Source organism: Anguilla anguilla, chromosome 15 (genome assembly GCF_013347855.1).
Source record: "Anguilla anguilla isolate fAngAng1 chromosome 15, fAngAng1.pri, whole genome shotgun sequence".
In the NCBI taxonomy this organism is placed as follows: domain Eukaryota; kingdom Metazoa; phylum Chordata; class Actinopteri; order Anguilliformes; family Anguillidae; genus Anguilla; species Anguilla anguilla.
Window position 1 is genome coordinate 19543993 of NC_049215.1, and position 19664 is coordinate 19563656.

Below are 19664 nucleotides of genomic sequence, written 5' to 3' on the forward strand. Positions count from 1 at the left end.
GTATGAACATCCCTACGAATGCTCAGCAAACACAGAGGTACAGGAAAAGCCAGGCTGGCTAAACAAACTAAACCTCTCTCTTTCACTCGGCTCTGTCAATGTTTGCTGTGTTACAGAAGAGGAGAGAGGATCGCGTCGACACACAATGCTACACTCCCTCAGGCGGCCATCTTGAGACCCACCAACATCAGACACACTGAAAACGGTCATAACTGGTAGTGTATGCTGGGTAATACTGAAGGGATTGGGGGCACTAAACAGGTACAGAGGGGATACAACGCTGACGGCTTCTCTACTTTTTCATGCAGCCTTGTTCCATTCATTTCACAATGTATAATACATATGAAGTGATATTTTTAACAGTACACAGTGGATAGGCATCAGAGTGCTCAGGTTTCGACCACTTGTCAGTGCAGTGCCCTTCCCCACAACCCCCTGCTAAGAGCAGTAAGTTAGCTGAATTGCGAAATGGACTGGCACGCCTAGGGCTCACAGGTTAGCGATGCGACCTGGCATGTGAACGGGTGGTGGGTGTGCTGGGGGAGCCGACTGGACTTGTGTGACGTTACCCAAGCATCCGGTGGAATCTTTTTCCACAAACACACTCTTTCTGTCTGTTTCCACGGCGCAGTGCCAGGCAATGGTAGACTGTTACATTTAGAGCCCTAACAGACAGGGACGTGGTCTTTTACTGTTTAACAGGCGGCTTCTTTCGCGTGCAACTTCAGTTTCCTTCAAATTGAGGAACTTGAAGAGATGATGATAAATACACAGCTATAAAAAGATGAGAACCAGAATGAAATTCAAATAAGTTCCGTTGAAACAGATTTTTATCTGATCAAATGTACAGTAAACAGAAAATGACAAATTGCCAATATAAACCTTTCACAGAAAACAACTGTTTGTGAGAAAGAGTTTCACAAAACAATCGGTTTCCGGTGAATTCCAAACAGACGTAACCGCTGCACCTGCAGTTACGCTGCTTCATGAGAAAGCACATGCCCATGACCGAAACAGGCTCGGAGCAGTCCACCCGCTGTCGCTGCCTCTGACTTATTCTTTCCATTTCCTGCTGAGGAAGAGGAGGAAGCAGGGTTCTATGGAAACATGGGAAGAGAGCGTGGTGATCTCAGATTGGGCGGGACCTCGCCTCGCAGTGGGCTTTTTATCCGTCCTCCAGTATCCCATCATACCTGCGCCCAGACAGCGCTGGTGTCTTGCAGGCAAAGCCTGGCTACTGTAACTATCTATGGGAGTGGGTGCCATTCTTTTTTTTGCATCGGCTTTCGTCCAAAATGCACCCCTTGCTGAATCTGTCCTGTGACAATTATTGCTCAGAGCCTTTTAAGGAATTATGGGTGATTCCGTGACTGCAGTAAAGGCTTATCTTTTCCAAACTCTCATACATTATTCTTGTCCAAAAAAAAATTTTCATGTTGTTTTATGGGAGGGAGAGGTACCTCCTTAAATAAGCATCTTTTCTAGAATGGCTCCTGTCCTACAATTCATTCAAACTTTTAACTATTTAGAGAGATTTGATTCCTTAACCTGCGCTACCCTTAAGCACGAGCTGGCGTCAGACCCAACAATCGGGCCAGTGTGGGGCACGTTTAGCGAGGTGCATTTTGGACGAAAGCGGGAGCAAAAACTCAAATTACGCAAGCGGGTGCCATCTAACCCTGAAGCAAAGTTACGCGCATGCTGACAAATGTTAAACAGGACTCCAGGAAATAACCCCTTGAAATGTGTACTTTTTTGTGTTTTGCTTTCAAATCGGCCTTACTGTCTTTAAACGGTAAGACAAGAAGTTGAAAGTAAACGTTAGCTTTGCAGGAGAGAAAAGACTGCTCCCTGTGGAAGGACAGAACAGTACAGACAAGAGACCGGGGGTAGCAAACTGCACACTGTTCTGTGAAGAGGAAAGGGGGACAGAGAGACAGAGAAAGGATAGAGAGAAAGGAGGGGGGGCAGAGAGAGAGAGAAGGGGTAGAGAGAGAGAAGGGGGGACAGGGAGAGAGAAGGAAAGACAGAGCGAGAGAAGGGGGGGCAGGGAGAGAGAAGCAGGGTAGAGAGAAAGGAGTGGGGACAGAGAGAGGGAGAAGGGGGGACAGGGAGAGAGAAGGAAAGACAGAGCGAGAGAAGGGGGGGCAGGGAGAGAGAAGGAGGGTAGAGAGAAAGGAGGGGGGCAGAGAGAGAGAAAAGGGGTAGAGAGAGAGCAGGGGGGACAGGGAGAGAGAAGGGAGGACAGAGCGAGAGAAGGGGGGCAGGGAGAGAGAAGCAGGGTAGAGAGAAGGAGGGGGGACAGAGAGAGGGAGAGCGGGGGTAGAGCGGTCAGAGAGATCAGAGTGAATAAGAGGCTGAATTCCTCACTCTGCTGAGGTGTGCTCTCCTGTGTAAAGGTCACCCCTGCGCTCTCTCCCCAGCGCTCTCTCCCGCGTCCCTGCTGCTCCGAGCCCTCTAATCTCCACACAGTCAGTCACCCGCGCGCCAGAGCCTCAGACAGACGGACGGACGGACGAACGGACTAACGGACCCGCCCGACAGCCCGCCAGGCTGCAGACCAGAGGCACGGTCCTGACTCCAGCGAGCTGTGCGTGTCACCCGAGCGGATCTGGGCGTGTCGGAACAGAAGCGCAGCCCCGTGTCTCTCCCTTGCCTGCGCTGCAGTCACGCAGGGAGATGGGCACGCTCCATCACCTCGCACAGTTCAAGCGCTGGAAGCGCTATTAAAGACATCCCACAATCGCTATGACCCACTTCCTGAGCCGTTGTGCAACGCGTTTCAGGGGAAAACAGGCCAAGAGCCAAAGACATAAACAGCACAAGAGAAAGAATGTGAAGTCAGACCTATTGATTTTTCTGTAAACGCAACAGCTTCAACTGCTTAGGCGGCTTAAACCGCCATCAAAAACCCCGAGTACGCAGAGCAGGAGTCACATGGTGACTCAGCGAGAGCTGCACTCACACCTGAGGGCAGGCATACCTGCTGTCAGGGAAGCTAATGAAGGCTGCTCCTTCTTTCAGTGACGTACTTTCATCTGCTCGGTTCTACATTTTTTTGGTTGTACCAGCAGGTATTGCAGCTACCTGCTATAGCAAAGATGGAAAACCCGAGATCGCACAACACGGAAAACTGCAGCCAATCAAGGAAGTCAAGGCTCCACAGAAAACACCTGTTTGCGCGTGTGTGTGTGTGTACTCTTGAGAACAGTTTTGTGTACATACGTGCGTGTGTGGATGTTTCTGTGTATGTGCCCTGCGTGTCTGTTTGTTTTCGGTTTTATGTGCGTGTTGTTGCGTGTGTGTGTTTGTACAGTTGTGTAGTGTTTGTACCAGTGGGGTTTCAGTGTGTGTGCGTGAATGCCGTGTGTGCGCGTGTGCGGGTGTGTGTGTCCGTGTGCTGGTGCGTGTGTGTGTGTGTGTGTGTGTGTGTGTGTGCGTGCGTGCGTGTGTGTGAGGCCCGGCTCCCTAGCTCACCTCAGACTGTCCCGGGGCAGGCTGCCCCCGAAGCTGTCGGGCCTCTCCTGCCTGCGCCTGTACAGGTGTGAGTGGGTCAGCTCTTTCAGCCTCAGCGAGTTCATGGTCGCCCTGCGCCCCTACGCTGTCGGTACCGGTAGCTCCCAAACTGTGCCGGGCCGTCCCGGCCTCTGTGCCCCACTGCAGCCGGACAGGAGCTCACACCTGGCCAGGTCCGCTCTCCTGCTCGCTCACTCACACACTGCCACAGGCGGCTGCATTCCACACACACACACACACACACACACACACACACACACACCCCGCTCCCGCACCTCTTGTGCGCACGCCCTGTGGGACGGCCCAGCACGGCACACCTATGAGCTCCTCGCTCCGCCCCCCTCCCGCTCTGCCCCACCCCTGAGGAATGCAGGTACAAAGGGCGAGCAAAGACTGCAGCTCGTCCCCCACCGCAAGAGAGAGAGAGAGAAAGAGTGGGAGACCAAGAGAGAAAGAGACAGAGAGAGAGAGATAGGGAGAAAGAGAGAGAGACCAAGAGAGAGAGAGAGAGAGAGAGAGAGAGAGATAGGGAGAAAGAGAGAGAGACCGAGAGAGAGAGAGAAAGAGAGAGACCAAGAGAGAAAGAGACAGAGAGGAGAGAGAGAGATAGGGAGAAAGAGTAAGAGACCAAGAGAGAGAGACCAAGAGATAGGGAGAAAGAGAGAGAAGCAAAGGCACGTTCTGTCCCCTCAGTCAATGTCGCTATGGTTATTGTTCCTGTTTTACTCCCGTCTCCTTGCCAGAACTCCGACGGGACGGTGGCGCCTGCGCTCCACGCCGTTCCTTCCGCGATCGGCTCAACATGGCGTCCGCCCCCTCGCACGTGACCGTCGCTTCCCCCCCTCCCCTCTGCGCTCACCTCGCAGCCCCACGCCGCTTGGACAGCTGAGGGGGGGGCACTTCCTGCCTGACACGCAGGAGTGGGCAGTGAGCTTCCTCTCGGCCCAGAGCCGCTTCCCCGTCCCGTTTCCGGCTGGGGCCGCTGCCACTTTCTCACCCGTTCCTGCCAAACGGGCAGCATCTGAGAGCAGCGCGGCATGCTGGGATAGCAGCCAGGCCGTCCCCGGGGGGGGGTTCTAACGCTGGGGTGCTGAAATACAGGGATCAAGCGCGATACTCTCACAGATCTCTCAGCTCTTCTGCAGATGATGAGAAGAGTTCTCGCCTACAGCCACAGGACTCTGGGTCTGCCTCACACCTTTAAGACAAATTCCGCAGTGTCACACACACACACACACAGCTCTCTGAAATCACACCCACTGTACCGCTGCTCTTTTTGTGTGTGACATGTCCGTGATGGGGAGCACGCCCAGTTCACAGGCAGGGCAGACACACAGACACACAGACGGACTCTGTTCGGCCATGTCTCCAGCCAGGCTGGACAGTGCTACAGGCTGTGCACTGCACTGATATCCCAGCAGGGGCTACGGTGTAAACACGCTCCTGCACTGAGAGGCTGAATCAGAGGCAACTCCCCGCTAGTGTGGAGCTGCTGATTCTAACAGTCTGTTTGAGGGCAAACGTTGAGCAAGCGTTGAGTAAACGTTAAGCCCTAGTCCTTTCATCTACCAGTACTGCCAGTCTGACGGTCTCACTGTATGGTGAGAGAAAGGGGCGCGTGTGTGTGCATGAGGGGGGATTCACACCAACCCATACCCCAGTGGTACCCCCACCCCCACCATAAACACACCAAAAAGCCGATGGTCATGAATACGAATGTGAACGAGGCCACTGCTCAGCAGGGGACTGCCATGATGTGTGTGTGTGTGCCTGAGAGAGAGGGACAGGCCTAACTGCAGTTTTAAGAGGGACTACACCCAGGAACAGGTCCTATCAGAATTTTACTCTTGTTGGAGGGGTCTTCTACAAATGCCCATCGATGATGCGTGATTTTAACGCCCTTCCACGCAACACCCCAGCGAGGTGTGCTTCAGCTCTGAGGGGTACTGGTCTGTGGGGCAGGACCCTAAAATCACCCGTGGTGCCTGACCCCAGTGTGAATGAGCCCGGGACTGGCATTCGCCCTGGAGACGTCCTGATCTCAATCTCCTCTCTGTCCCAGAGCACCAGAGCTCCTGAACCTGCCTGTACCTGTTCACACCGCCACATTCCAGTGTGCCATGAGCCCTGCAGAGAGCACGCACACGAGCACGCACACACACACAGACACACGCACACAGACGCACGCACACGTGCACACACACACGCACGCAGTGCACTGCAGCAGGAGCACAACCTACCAATACACTAATCCATACACAAGCAGGGATCACATCACAGCACTGCACGAGCACAATACCTAGCACTATAGAAAACATGCCTAATATCACATCAGCACAGTGATTCAGTGGAGACCGTATCATCACCATCTCAGTTCCACAATCGACTTCCCCAATACTCCCCACAGAAATGTGCCACACTAAAATTAAACAAAACAACGACAAGAATTTGCCCAAGACAGTGGCTCTTAAACAGTAATGACTTTTAAACACATTCTGTATTCCTGCTCAGATTCCCACTTCCTGGTGGTCCAAGCTAAACTCTCACACATTACACATTAATGCTCTCGAGCTTTAGGCTATAACTTGCTTAATAAAGCAAGTTGAGTATTTTGTTAGACAAATACAACGTTGCACTGTTCATCATAAGTTGACCTCTGTGCTCATCTACTTCTTGCGTGAGCAGCAGGGTAGGGTGAGAGGTCATCAGCCATACTGGCTAAATGGAGACCACCACCCACAATGCTGGAGTCCAATCCCTGACCCCACCCCTTTGACCTAAAGGAGCCTCTAACTCAGCACCTCCTGAGTCAGGAACAAAATGGCTCAGGCCAAAATCATTAAAAGACTACTGAAACCGCTCCCCCTAGTGTCAGGGATACTGCAACTGCCTGTGACCGTCTCCTGATAGACACCATGCAATCACTTTATTTCTTACATTTAAAGTGTTCATTCAGCCACAATGAAAATTATTACATTGTCTTTAAAAGTATGTCGTTCCTAAACATGAGAGCTTCAGGCCTGCCATGGCTCGTCTGCATGGATTTTCACTTCAAGTCCGCTTCTGAGTGGCAGCCCACAGAATGGTGTACGTTATCGATTAAAACCTTAAGTGCCACGTCAGCGGTCTAAGAAACGACAAACACCACATCCTGCTGTAGTGGGCAGTGCTAGATAAGACTGATGAAAAATGAAACTGGTTTCATAGGACTTTTTCCCCATTGGCTTTTTAATGTATAACAGAAATTACTTATGAGTTTCTATGACCTTTTAAAAAGGTAATCACTCTCCACTCTCCAGAATTTACCATGTAAACACAACTGAAATATTTCAGCTGAGCGTTTAAGATATGTCAAGACTGACTCCAATAATAACACTAATGGAGTGCAGCAGGGGTTATTCTGGGGAAGAGAAACCAGGCAAAACAGGCATGTTGTGCAGAGCCCCAGTAAGAATACAAATAGTGCCACTTGGTGGATAACAGCGGTACTGCAGGTTTGTGAGAGCTGCTTTGTTCATGGTGAGCAGTGTGGTCCTCAACCCTGCTGCTGGAGTACCCCCATGTAAGCCAATTTTCATTCCAACCAATCTCATGATTAAATACAGCCCTCTATGGACTTAAGACTATGTGGATTCGGCTAGGTACCATTCGCTTTGTCTTTGTCTTCATTTTCCACACATGGCTAAGTTCCAATGACCAGGAGTCCACGCATTCTACAAGTAGACTTTTTACATTTACATTTGTTTCTGACATAACTCAACAAAGATAATAAATCATCCCTCAGCAAAAATCTGTTTAAAACAATGAACAGTTCTTTATACTTCAGGAACTGCAATTAAGGTTTTAACAATAACCAGAACACAGGGATGCCCAGGACCATGGTTAAGAAACACAGCTCGAGAGGATGTGTGGACAGACAAACCTCTTCACACAGTCAGACTACTGCTAAGTCACATTGGCCCTCCTTACAGCCATGTTCAACATGTTCTTAAAATATTAATGACTGTAATAAGACATTTTTTCCTGAAGCAAAATGTGGAGCTAGGTGTGCTACAGTGATTAGCATTTATATTGATAGTTTGGTTTCTGGGGTTTTTTAAAATATTATTTGTGTTTCAGTGTAGGTTTTAAATTGGCTCTGACAGTTCTTACATGCAGTGAAGGATATTTTTGATACTCACAAAAGTTAATGATGACCTGCTGGCTTTACAATGACAGGAATGGGGCATTTGAGAGTTTGAGGTCCAAAGCAAGAAAAAACACTGCAGGTAACTCTAGTTAGAGTTGGTACAGCCACAATAAGCCCCCAAAGGTAAATATAAAATAAGCCCCAGAAAGCGAACTATCCATTTAAAGCACTGACCGCTGTGCGCCTCGGCCAGAAGCATGGAGAAAGGATGCTGTATCAACAACCAGTTTAACACAATTAACGTGTCTTTTCAGCAGGCTACAACAGCCATGACCTGGACTAATGACCTGGACTACTGCTCACGCATGTTACCACAGACCAACACACTCCTCTCAGTCTGCCTGAGGGAACCCACTGCTGTCCCTGTTATTAGGATTAAAGATATTTATTTACTTATTTATTTATTCAAGTTAACATTTGTAAAAACTAAGCAAGCAAACAGTCCCATGCTGTGTGCAAAGACAGAACATTTGGTCAGAATTCACAAAGGTGAGAAGGTGATTTGAATATTATACTAAAGACAGGAATTAAAACTTTTACTCATGCTATGCTTTGCATAAAGCACACACAAGACGAGTCTTGCAACATTGTCCGAAAATGGTAAGATGGCCTAAATCTTACTTCCTGTGGCAACGTGTCTGCAAAGCTGAGATGCAATGTGAGCTTTGCAAATTAATTCCCAAAACAAAATGCAAAAAAAAAAAACTGCTCATAAAATGAGACAGACCTAAGAAGAACATGCATGAAGAACATGCAGACTTGTGTTTTATCTGTGAAAAACCACCCATATACAGAACAATAGAACCACATACACTTTAAAAACTTATTTCTGCTCACAGCGGTGTCCAATCACCTGTGACCAGTCCTAAAACAACACAGGAGAGGCCATACACACACGGCATACAGCACAACAATGTTTTAATGCCATATTAACCCTGAATGTCCCGTGTTCTGCTAAATAACTGCACACAAGCCCATTATTCACCATACTATCCCATCACAAACTCAGCAGAACTTCTGAAAGCACAAATCTTCAAAAATATTCTGGTGCACCTAAAAAAGAAAACTGGCGCGACATACCAGTTTGGAGAGGGAAGTGGCTGTTAGCCTCGCTGTTGTCCAGAGGTTCTGAAGATTATCGTTCCACACACTTTTGGACACTTTTGTGCGTGAGGGCGATAAGCCTGCCGTTGCAACAGCGAAGCCTAACCACTTCCTGAAAGCGGCAGGAGGGGCCTGTTGTCATGGATATGGGATTGATGAGCAGTCACCAGCATCTAGCGAGTGGATGCCTGTGAATCCTCGCTAACAGAACTCATGGACATATCTCCCTATGACCAGAGAGGTCCCAGTGGGGCCCTGGTCTCCTGCTGAACTTTATGAAACTCTGACTCTAAGCACCAACCCACACTTCCTGTTAAGATGATTCATTTCCTAGTTTGGTCATCAAAGTGTACTGGAGCAGTCACACCCATGATGCCAGAAAATAAAAACAGAATTATGCAATGCTGTAGGGTTATTTAACATACCACACATCTGTAACTTAATAGCTCTGCTTAATATTCTGGATTTCATTTATATAGTCAATTATTGTTGTCAAGTTTTGAGCAATTCAGGCAAAACCATTTTTGACATGATTTCCTGGACTACTGAACCCACCACTAAAACTTCAGTGGTCCAATACAATTATCTGTCCTCACTCCATGCTTTTCCACCCATTTTTCTGTACCAAAGTTAGGAAAATGCCATTCCTTTATTTTGGGCACCAGAGGGCGCTATACAAAAGAAATCCTCAGAGGGCTGGGCCCAAACAATCGAGCCTTTTATGAATCTAAATCCGTGCCTGAGCCACAGCAAACAGACACATTGAACAGGATTTTCAGAGCAGGACAGAAGTGCTTTCCTCAGACTCCACACTTCCACAGAACCGCGCAGGACACGTCACACAAGAAGACCGCTGCGATGTCGCAAACAGTTCCCTAAACCACCAGAAATGGCATGCAGTCAGCAGTTCTTCTGCAGGGACAGCAGAGATAGTTCAAAGTGGGTGCGGTTGTGGATGTGTAACTAAACTACTGGGGATGTTCAACCAATCAGAGGATGAGACGGCGAGGACCAGTAACAGCTCCCATGGGGTCAGCAACTCCCACTGCAACAAACTCAGTCTGACTTCCTGCTGGGAGTGTCCCACTGAAGATGATTCACTCGTTTGTGTGCTCCATTTCATAGGTTAACGCCCACTCTCTCCTACTTTCTATAGTGCTGCTGAAACAACCTTTGTTCCGTCCTTTTCTTTTTTTAAAAGCACAGCAGACACATTGTACTTATTCCTCTTTATTCAGATGGGAGAAGTAAGAGAGGGCTGGAGATGGGATCACAGCACAGAGAGGGGCACGGTGTGGAATTCAGCCCCACCCCCCACACAGCGGGGGAGATTCGTACACGGACTGAGAGCTGGATGCCCTAAGGACTGCTCCCGAGAGAACTATCGTTAGTTGAATGTGCCGTACACAACAGGACCACATCAATGCAGCTGGTCATACCAGTGCCATTGCTTTCTTGGCTTTTAACTCGCAGGTTGTGCCCCAGTAAAGCCAAAACCAAAATGGAGGGGAATGTCCTGCCACTGCGTTGCAGACAGAGAAATCCAAAGCCTTATTTACACAGCGTGCGTCTGCGCGCCCAGTCATGTTCCTGATGACTTCTACATCCTGTTTTGTCCCGCTTCTCCTGACCCCGTGGCCTCATTGAAGGCCCCATACAACCTCCAGACACCAGAGGGAGACAGTCAGCCTGACAAATGTATTCTCTCACAGCGAAACATTCAGAACAAGAAAGCATAAATCTCCTGGCCCCCACATTGAACTTAAGGTAGTTCACAAGCTTTAAAAGATAACACACCTAGATTCCTGTAGCATATCTGAACTCAGAGCATTTGACCTCAGCTTATCATTGTACAAACCTCACACACCCTGTTTGAGAGATAAAATATGACACAAGCACAATACACACACACAGTTTCACATATGACTCTGAGGGGTTTTTACAGGTGTAATGAGAACTTTGCTGAGGACATAGCAGTGGCGAAACGTGGCTAAGCTCTGTCTGGGTAAACTGTGAGCGCTGGCCAGCAGTGTGGGCCAGTTACAGAGGCAGCGCTGTAGTTCAGCTCCAGATGTGTCTTCTGGCTGCAGATCAATACAGGTGATGCTACTGTATCTGCAGGGCCAGAGCGTAACCACTCAGGCCTATAATCGACAGAGCAAGGAGAAGACAGCTGTCACCACAGCCCTCAGAGACCCAGTCCTGAATCAGCAATGATGGGCCAGCCCTACTGCCTACTGCAGACCAACAGCCGCAGACAAAGAGTAGGCCTATACACTCCATAGTACAAAATTTCATAAGCGAGACATTGATAATTCACTGAAAATTCAAGTCCAGATTCAGGACAGCTTCATAAAGCAAACATTTTGTGAATCTACAGTGCTCAAGTAATCTATAGCATAAAGAAATTATAATTTTAAAAAATTCTGGGAAAATATTACCATGAAAAACATGCTGTAGCGCTCATGGATCCAAAAAAGCATTTTAACTACTGTATGCCTAATTCCTTAATAAATATAGTTCACCATACTCAATACAAACATAGACACAACAGAAAAAAGGCCAAATTTAAATTGGGCTTGCTTTGTGCTCTCATCCCACACCTGACAGCATGTAAAGCATGCAGATGATGTGCCATTGCCCAGGTGGTGCAGATAAGTTGCTCAGTTGGAGCAAAACCTGAGTTTAGTGAGTGTTACATAACGCAAGGTTTAATATGTGCTATTCCACGCACACGTCCAAAATGTCTGAACAAATCAAATGAAAAAGGAAAGCGCTCACCCTTGGAGAAAGTGGGCTGCTGACTGAGGTCCTGTGGGATGGGTTTTTGCGGAGAGTTTTGCTGAAAGACCCAAGCTGCACTGTGGAGCGCCTCTGCCATCGAGCGCAGTGTCAGACGGAGCCTTTAAACTGTGTTGTGAAGCTAACGGCTTGTCCGCATACTTCCACTGCATGTAGAAACGTGTCGAGCTGGCGCTTTGATAACATCACTTAATCCAACCAATCAAAATCCCCCAAACATGCGGACAATTCAACTTCACACACAGCAAAAACATTGAAACTCTCTGCAGGAGACAGCATCTACACACTGTCTGTCTCTATGACTGCAGGAGACTGCCTCTACACACTGTCTGTCTCTATGACTACAGGAGACTGCCTCTACACACTGTCTGTCTCTATGACTGCAGGAGACTGCCTCTACACACTGTCTGTCTCTATGACTACAGGAGACTGCCTCTACACACTGTCTGTCTCTATGACTACAGGAGACTGCCTCTACACACTGTCTGTCTCTATGACTGCAGGAGACTGCCTCTATACACTGTCTGTCTCTATGACTGCAGGAGACAGCCTCTACACACAGTCTGTCTCCATGACTGCAGGAGACAGCCTCTACACACTGTCTGTCTCTATGACTACAGGAGACTGCGTCTACACACTGTCTGTCTCTATGACTACAGGAGACTGCCTCTACAGTCTCTCTCCATGACTGCAGGAGACTGCCTCTACACACTGTCTGTCTCTATGACTACAGGAGACTGCCTCTACACACTGTCTGTCTCTATGACTACAGGAGACTGCCTCTACACACTGTCTGTCTCTATGACTGCAGGAGACTGCCTCTACACACTGTCTGTCTCCATGACTGCAAACTACCTATCAGGAGGCAAGAGCCCAGAGTGTAAGTTCACATCTCAGCCAAAACACAACCTCCAATACAGAGCACCTCCTGGTTCACACCACATCATTCTGCCAATGTTGCGCTACGTCCTGATGCCAGGGTTCACACCCAGAGCAAAGCGGGATAGCGCTTAAAGAAACCAACACTACCCTGTCTCTGCCAACAATACCTGACCTGAGGCACCAACCAGACCCTGGAGCTCAGCTCCACTTCATGACTTTGTGACGTCAGCAAATGCAGAGGTTTACCTCATGGACAAACCATCAATCACCAATACATCTAATGGCTCTGATAGGCTACAGTTTACCACTCACTCCACCCACTTCACAACTTTCTCTTTCCAACTTCAGTGACACTCCTGATGGTCTTTTTGCACATTCTCACAGGTTTGATTCGGGGGATGAAAGTCACATGAATCGCTTTGGCCCCTCTGAAGCTCAGCAGGATTCTTCTGGGTCCTCCAGCACAGTACGGAAGATCCATGTGTACTGCTGCTCAGACTCCTGCCCCTGTTTCCTGCCCTCACTGCACCGCCGGCCCCTTCCACTGGACACTCATTCCTGCAGTGGGCGTAGCAGCACCAGCCATGTCTCAGGAGCCCCAAGCCTGACACGCTCAATTAATAATAACATCCTCCCTGCCTCACGGGGGAAACGCGCGTGTGCACACACACACTGCACACACACACTGCACACACACACACACACACACACACACTGCACACACACACTGCACACGCACACTGCACACTGCACACGCACACACACACTGCACACGCACACTGCACACACACACGCACACACACACACACACTGCACACACACACACACACACACACACACACACACACACACACACACACACACACACACACACACTGCACACGCACACTGCACACGCACACACACACACACACACACGTACACACACACACTGCCCGTGCGCGGACACAACCACATACACCCACACTAAAATTTACTAAATATGGACAGGGAAAAAAACAGCATCATATATTAATATTCCACTGGCAGCTGGAGGCACATCTGCAGGGCGGTAATCAACTCTGAGCCAAATTCTGCAGACAAGACCGACAAGCCAATGTCTGCCACACAGGGTCAAATTCCCCATTTCAAAATTTCATTTATGGCAGGATGGGGTGTTAGTTCATAGCCAAAAGCTAACCTGAACAACAACTGGTACAGAAAAAACACTGAGGTCTATAGTGCATAAAAATAAGTGCAAATAATTTGAACAGCAGTAGATTGAACATGTAATGCTTGCAGCTGCCTTTTAAGGGCAGACCCTGGTCTCTTCCCCAGTAGCGGGAATGCCATCGATTCACTGGAGGGCCGTTTTCTCTCACATGGATTCAGACCAAAAGAGGCATTAGGCTGACTTGCAATACACCTCCGGGACTGCTTCCATTTTAGCCTCTGCGGAGCTTTGCGCAAAAATAAATAAATAAAAATATCCCGTCAGCTGTGTCAGTGCCCAGCCGAAGAGCCTCCAGCCTCGCTGTGGATTAGGCGTCTGGACTGTGCCTGGACACGAAGGGCTGCGGTGTGGTTAGAGCGGCTTTACGGCGTGACAGCTCACCATTCACACGCCCGGGCCTGAAGAAAGGCGCCCCTGTCCTGCGGAAGCGCAGAGCAGCCGGACTGCGGGACGGTAACGTGTCCGTCCCCCTGAGGGGACCTGTCCCGCCCGCACACCGGCCAGCCGCCGAGTTCACTGCCAGGACAGGCACACAGGGCACGACCGCGGAGGATCCGGCGCAGGTAATGGAGGATAAACCAGAGATGTGGCCAAAACGCCTTGAGAGCGCCCCTTTGTAGGGCTGTCACTATAGAGACCCAAGATTCAGGTACATTTTCTAGGTTCCACTTTCATTAGCGACTGAGTGATTCTTACATGCACAGCAAAGATTGAGGCTATTCTGACTCAGGAGACACACCCTGATCCCTGCATATTGTTCTTTAAAAAAAATTAGTAAATCAAATAATGAGGAACGATGCTATTGTCTTGCTTAGAGCAGCGATCACCCCTTCTCTGAACTAAAGACAAAAGACAGAAAGACAGCAAACGCTGTAATTCTGTCCCTCAGTGGGTTTACAGCCATTCACAGGGTAGGTCTGACACCTCAGCGTCAGTGAATGTGTTAAACCCAAAGGACGGCTCTGCTTCATTCCCCAGTGCTAGCAACTGCCCTAAGAGGTCAGGGGTCACCGGGCTTACAAGCTGCCAGGACTATGACACTACTGTGTGTACCATAGTCTGGCTGTGGGAAGAGGAGGGAAACCCCTGAAGGCTGTAAAGCTGTAACAAGCTGGCAGACATTGCCAGCATAAAAACCCCAGCAAAGCTTCACTGTTTGAACAGATCTAGGCAGTGTGTGGATCACTGCAATGTGCCAACTGCAAACAACACCACAGACTTAGGAGCACACCAACGGGTAAACGGCTTATTACGTTTAGGAAAAGACTCCAGACAGAATTGTTTCACAAACCTCTCACGATTGAAATTTAGCTGCGCGTTATCATGTTTGATCACACATTTAGAATGGGAAATTGATTTTCGTAATTAAAAAACAACATTGCGTGCTTCAGTATCTGAAGTAAAGTTTAAACATTGCCTCTGCATCATACTTATAATGGTTTTGGCATAAAACTTAAAGTACAAACTTGACCAAACTAACATTCCACTGCAACTAGACCTCTAACCTCTAAGAGGATGTTTGATTTCAAATATTTTGGGACAGTCAGCCACCGTTTTCCAGGACCTGTTGATTGGCTAGACTTCACACAATCTGTACGCTTCCTTTTATGTGTTAGGATTCACAGGTTATTTTCTCTAAATATAGAATCGTAACTAAGTGCCAAGAAGTTTCCTTTTGGATTTTCAAATACACAACTACTGCATGATGATCCAAAGATACCACACCGTTAATTGGTCATCTGTTGCTCCAAGGCAGAAGTTTATCCTCTCATTTTATTTTGGATGCGATAGTAACACTCATGGGGTGGCTACCCACGAACTGTACTGTATGACGTCAACCAGGGGGAATACCAAGCTTCGTTCTGCTAAACTTAAGCTACATATAGTCATCCATCTCTGCATCCACTTCTCCATGCGATTTGCTTAACTCACTTAGCTAGTTCACCTAGCTAGTTCGAAATCACTACTTTGGACAGAATAACTAGAACAACATGGCTAAGGATTCAAGTTCAATCAGAGCATAGCTGGCTAAGTGATTTTAAGTTTCTCCAACGATGGGCGCGGTGTCTTGAGTTCTTCACACAGAGAAATTGTCATATCCAGGGAAAACAAAAACAAACCGTACAAATATTTTCATCAAATAACTTTTCTTCCAATGCAGAGTTTCAGTACTTACCGAGCTAGCTAGATGATTAACGTTACTTGAGAAGTAACAGTTAGACAACACATGAATAGCATTAACTAGCATGCTAATGTTAGCCATATGGCTAACATTAGCTAGGCAATATTGTCGAGCTGGGCATGATTACCTAGCTAGCTAGCTCTATCGCAATCATGGGATATTTGACTGGCCGACAAACCAAATATTATATACCGGTGCTTGGTAGCAAGTTTTTCTCTACACGATCATTTGTGCTTTTGTGGACTATGAAAAATCTATTGATAGCTAGCTAACCAGCCACTTCAACAACATCTATGTGAACGCTCGTCTATGAATGAGATCATACACAGCAAAAACAGCCCAGCCGTTAACTGTTAGATATTTCATTAGAATAGCTAAGTACTTACCTGCCGGTCATTTCTGCTACCCCCAGCATCCCCTTTTACACCACAATTTCGGAAACTTTTTGTGTATTGTCTTTTTGCGAAAATAAGTTATTTTTGAGAATCAGCTGAATTAATGGCGAAGTTGCCTGCCTCGCCTCTTTCCCTGGTAGCTACAGGCTAAGTTTGCTAGCGAGTGTCCTGCCCACTGCAACAAGGGACCCGGAGACACCCTTGCTCAGGCATTCTAAATCAGGGAGTGTAACTGAACTCTTGCCGCCACCGAAAGATGATAGTTAAATAAAATCGATAGCTAGCCTGCGACTTTCATGTTGAAACAATAAACTAGCCAATGTAAGATATAACAGCAAGTGTACAGTAACTTATTCATGTAACAATCATGTGATTATCCTATTTAATCTGAACAGCATGAGCCTACATCTTAGCTATGTATTCACATTTTTTGCTTTAACGGTAGTCCCTTATTTGAGGGACTGGGCATTCAAATAAAAATTTCGAGGGACTTCTCGTTTTAACTATCAAGTTAGGAAAACTCGGTTAATTGTGCTGCACAGTGCTCCACTTCATTCTTGAAATGTTCTTTATTTGTCAAAAAGCTTTTATATATATGTAATTCTGACAACATAGGTAAACCTGAAAACGGCACTTTTTAAATATTTGCGATGTTTTGTTTATGCTATGGATGTCATGATGAACCATGACACTAAAGAAACATAAAATAAATAGCTGTTCTATACGACAAACATAGCTAGATCATCAAACTGGGCATCCTAAGGATATCCAACACACGTAAATTATGTCAAGGCTCCTCTAGTGGGTCTATTCCTTATAAGGAAAGCTATGTAATTCCTTGGAATTCGCATGCTGCGTTGGTAGAGCACACTGTATTAAGCCCAACCCCAAGCATGATGACGTAATCACGTATGAACGTCAATGTTTGAGTAGGGTTAAATAAAAACAGGTCTTCTACAGGTTGCAGGTAACCAAATGGCTTGAATGTAAGAAATGTGTTGTTTATTTATTTACTAAAATGGGTTTGGCTAAGTATTGCAAAGGGCCCAGTGCCATAGCCAGCGATCAGTTTTCACACACCCGTGACTGGCAGGAGTACAAAATAAAAAATAAATGAATTATCTAAAACATTTTAGTATGAATATGATTGATTGTTATAACGGGTATGGCTTACGGCTGTAGAAATAGACTCTGAGTAAATGTGCCAAATTCAAGTTCTGAAATGTTTATACTTTTTGCTACACTTGTGAGCACCTACACCCTGATAAATGCATGGAATGTGGGGCCAATATTCTGTATGAGCAGAACCTGTTTGGTCAATTTTCTCACACACAAACAGGCTATCATCTGTTTAGTGAAACCTAGACATTCCATTGATGGCGTGACAAATGAGTGCATTCTTACCATATGGAAATTTCTAAACTCATTACAGAATTGCATAGTCTGTCCTGTTGCTTTGAAAGCATTTCTTTTAACTGTAGCTCAATATTTAGAATGTATGGCCTCCATACTCACCTTTTATGATGTCTTCTGTATTTATGAAAATGAAGTTGAACAGCACCAGTGTGATGGTATTAGCCTTGCAACCACTCATGTTCCACTCAAAATGATGTTGGGTGGACTTTATTCGGAAGTGAACTTCTCTGGAAATCGTATGCTATTGCTAATAGTCACACACATACATAGCACGGCAGATACAGATTGGTGACAAATTAAAGGGAAAAACCTGAATAAATGAGTGGAGAAACATAAATGCAGATGCTTCCATACAGGTGTACTGCATGATACATTTAAGCAATTAACATTCTGACATGCTCTGTGGCATGCATAAAAATGCTGAGCAAGCCAAGTTGACTTTGATTTTGGATTAAGATGGCAAGAGGCAAATGTGTAAATGAAAAGAGGGTTCATTATTGGAGCATGGATGACAGGAGCTTCAGTCACAAAGACTGCTCAACTGGCTGTTTCAATAGGACCTGTGACTAAAGTGACATCTGCATTTAGATCTATGGGAAAGACATAAGTAGGGTCAGAAATTGTGGCAGAAAGTGAACATTCGGTGACCATGATGCTCATGCATTAGTGCAATGTGTAAGGAAAAACTGAAGAGCAACTCTTCCTCAGGTGATTGTGAATGTCAATGCAGGACATGATCAGACTGTCAGCGAGAACAGTCCGTGGACAACTACATAGAGAGGGATATTATAGTAGTGTTTCAGTGCATAATCCCTCATTACAAAGCCAAATGCACGTGATAGTTCAGTGGCACAAAAACCATAGGCACTGGTCTACAGAGATGTGTAAAAAAATGGACAGCTGAGTCATCCTTCACAATATTCACAAGTGGGCGAGAGCATGTGTGGTGTACACCAGGAGAATGCTACAAGCCTGAATGCTTGATCCCTATATTGAGGGGGTCTGGTGGCTCTGTCATGCTGTAGGGGGCATTTTCCTGACATGGTTTGGTTCCACTTGTCCCCTTAGAGGGAAGAGTCACTGCAAATCAATCCAAAGCTATTCTGAGTGATCACCTTTATCTTGATAGGAGTTGTCTCTTCCAGAATGACAATGCCCCCATCCACAGGGCACAAGGGGTCACTGAATGCTTTGAGTATGAAAATGACATGAATCATATGCTTTGGCCTTTGTAGTCACCAGATCTCAGCCAAATTGAACACCTATGGGAGATTTTTGACCGACGTGTTAGACAGCACCCTCCATCATCATCAAAACTCCAAATGAGGGAATATCTTTTGGAAGATTGGTGTTCCATCCCTCCGGTACAGATCTAGAGTCGCAGAATCTATGCCAAGACTCATTGAAGCTGTTCAGGTGGCTCGTGGTGACCCAACACCTTACTAAGGCACTTTATGTTGGTTTTTATTTGAATTTGTATGTGGACCAATTCCAGTAATACAATGATTAATTCATTCTTGACATGGACATCCATTAGTGTGCTGCATACATTTTTTGAAATTAATGATGCAAATCTGTTCTATTTATCTTCTTCATTTTTCAGGCCTAGTGAGACCTTCTTTTCCAGCCCATAGGTGTTTCTGGTCCTCCTGGATGACTAAGAAGGCACTACTGAGGTCCCTGTCATGATTAAACCACTGCACAGACAATAGCTTTAAATCAGACGTTTATTATGCCCTTCACACAGTTCACGCACTGGCTAGTCATCATGGTAAGAATTGCACTTTTTGTGTTTCGTCAGTTTTTATTTTTCTTCTTAGCAAACATTTATCAGAGTGCATCTTGATTTCAAGCGACCCCTGATTTTATGCAAATGTTAAACATTGAAACATCTCAAGTATTTACTCATTGGGGACCAGAAAACAATGAAAGTACCCAAAAAATACCCCCCCCCCCCACCAGTGT

General features: G+C 46.7%; 2 protein-coding genes across 4 annotated transcripts in view; both read right to left on the reverse strand.

Annotated features, from left to right (window-relative positions):
- Positions 1-16479, reverse strand: part of LOC118214121 (LIM and senescent cell antigen-like-containing domain protein 1) — a 38502-nt gene extending 22023 nt beyond the window's left edge. Inside the window, exon 1 of one of the 3 annotated variants that reach the window (XM_035393712.1) lies at positions 16275-16479. In XM_035393712.1, coding sequence (XP_035249603.1) covers positions 16275-16303 — 29 coding nt within the window. In that variant the 5' untranslated portion in view covers positions 16304-16479. Of the gene's footprint in view, positions 1-3477; positions 3761-8785; positions 9064-16274 lie in introns of those variants that run through there. The other 2 variants (XM_035393713.1, XM_035393711.1) reach the window with 2 other exon arrangements.
- Positions 16480-19412: 2933 nt separating this feature from the next.
- The window catches only part of LOC118214179 (GRIP and coiled-coil domain-containing protein 2), a 25560-nt gene continuing 25308 nt past the window's right edge, over positions 19413-19664 (reverse strand). The window contains exon 23 of the mRNA XM_035393850.1: positions 19413-19664. This exon is cut by the window's right edge and continues 1209 nt beyond it. The gene's annotated coding sequence lies outside the window, so the exon portion shown is untranslated.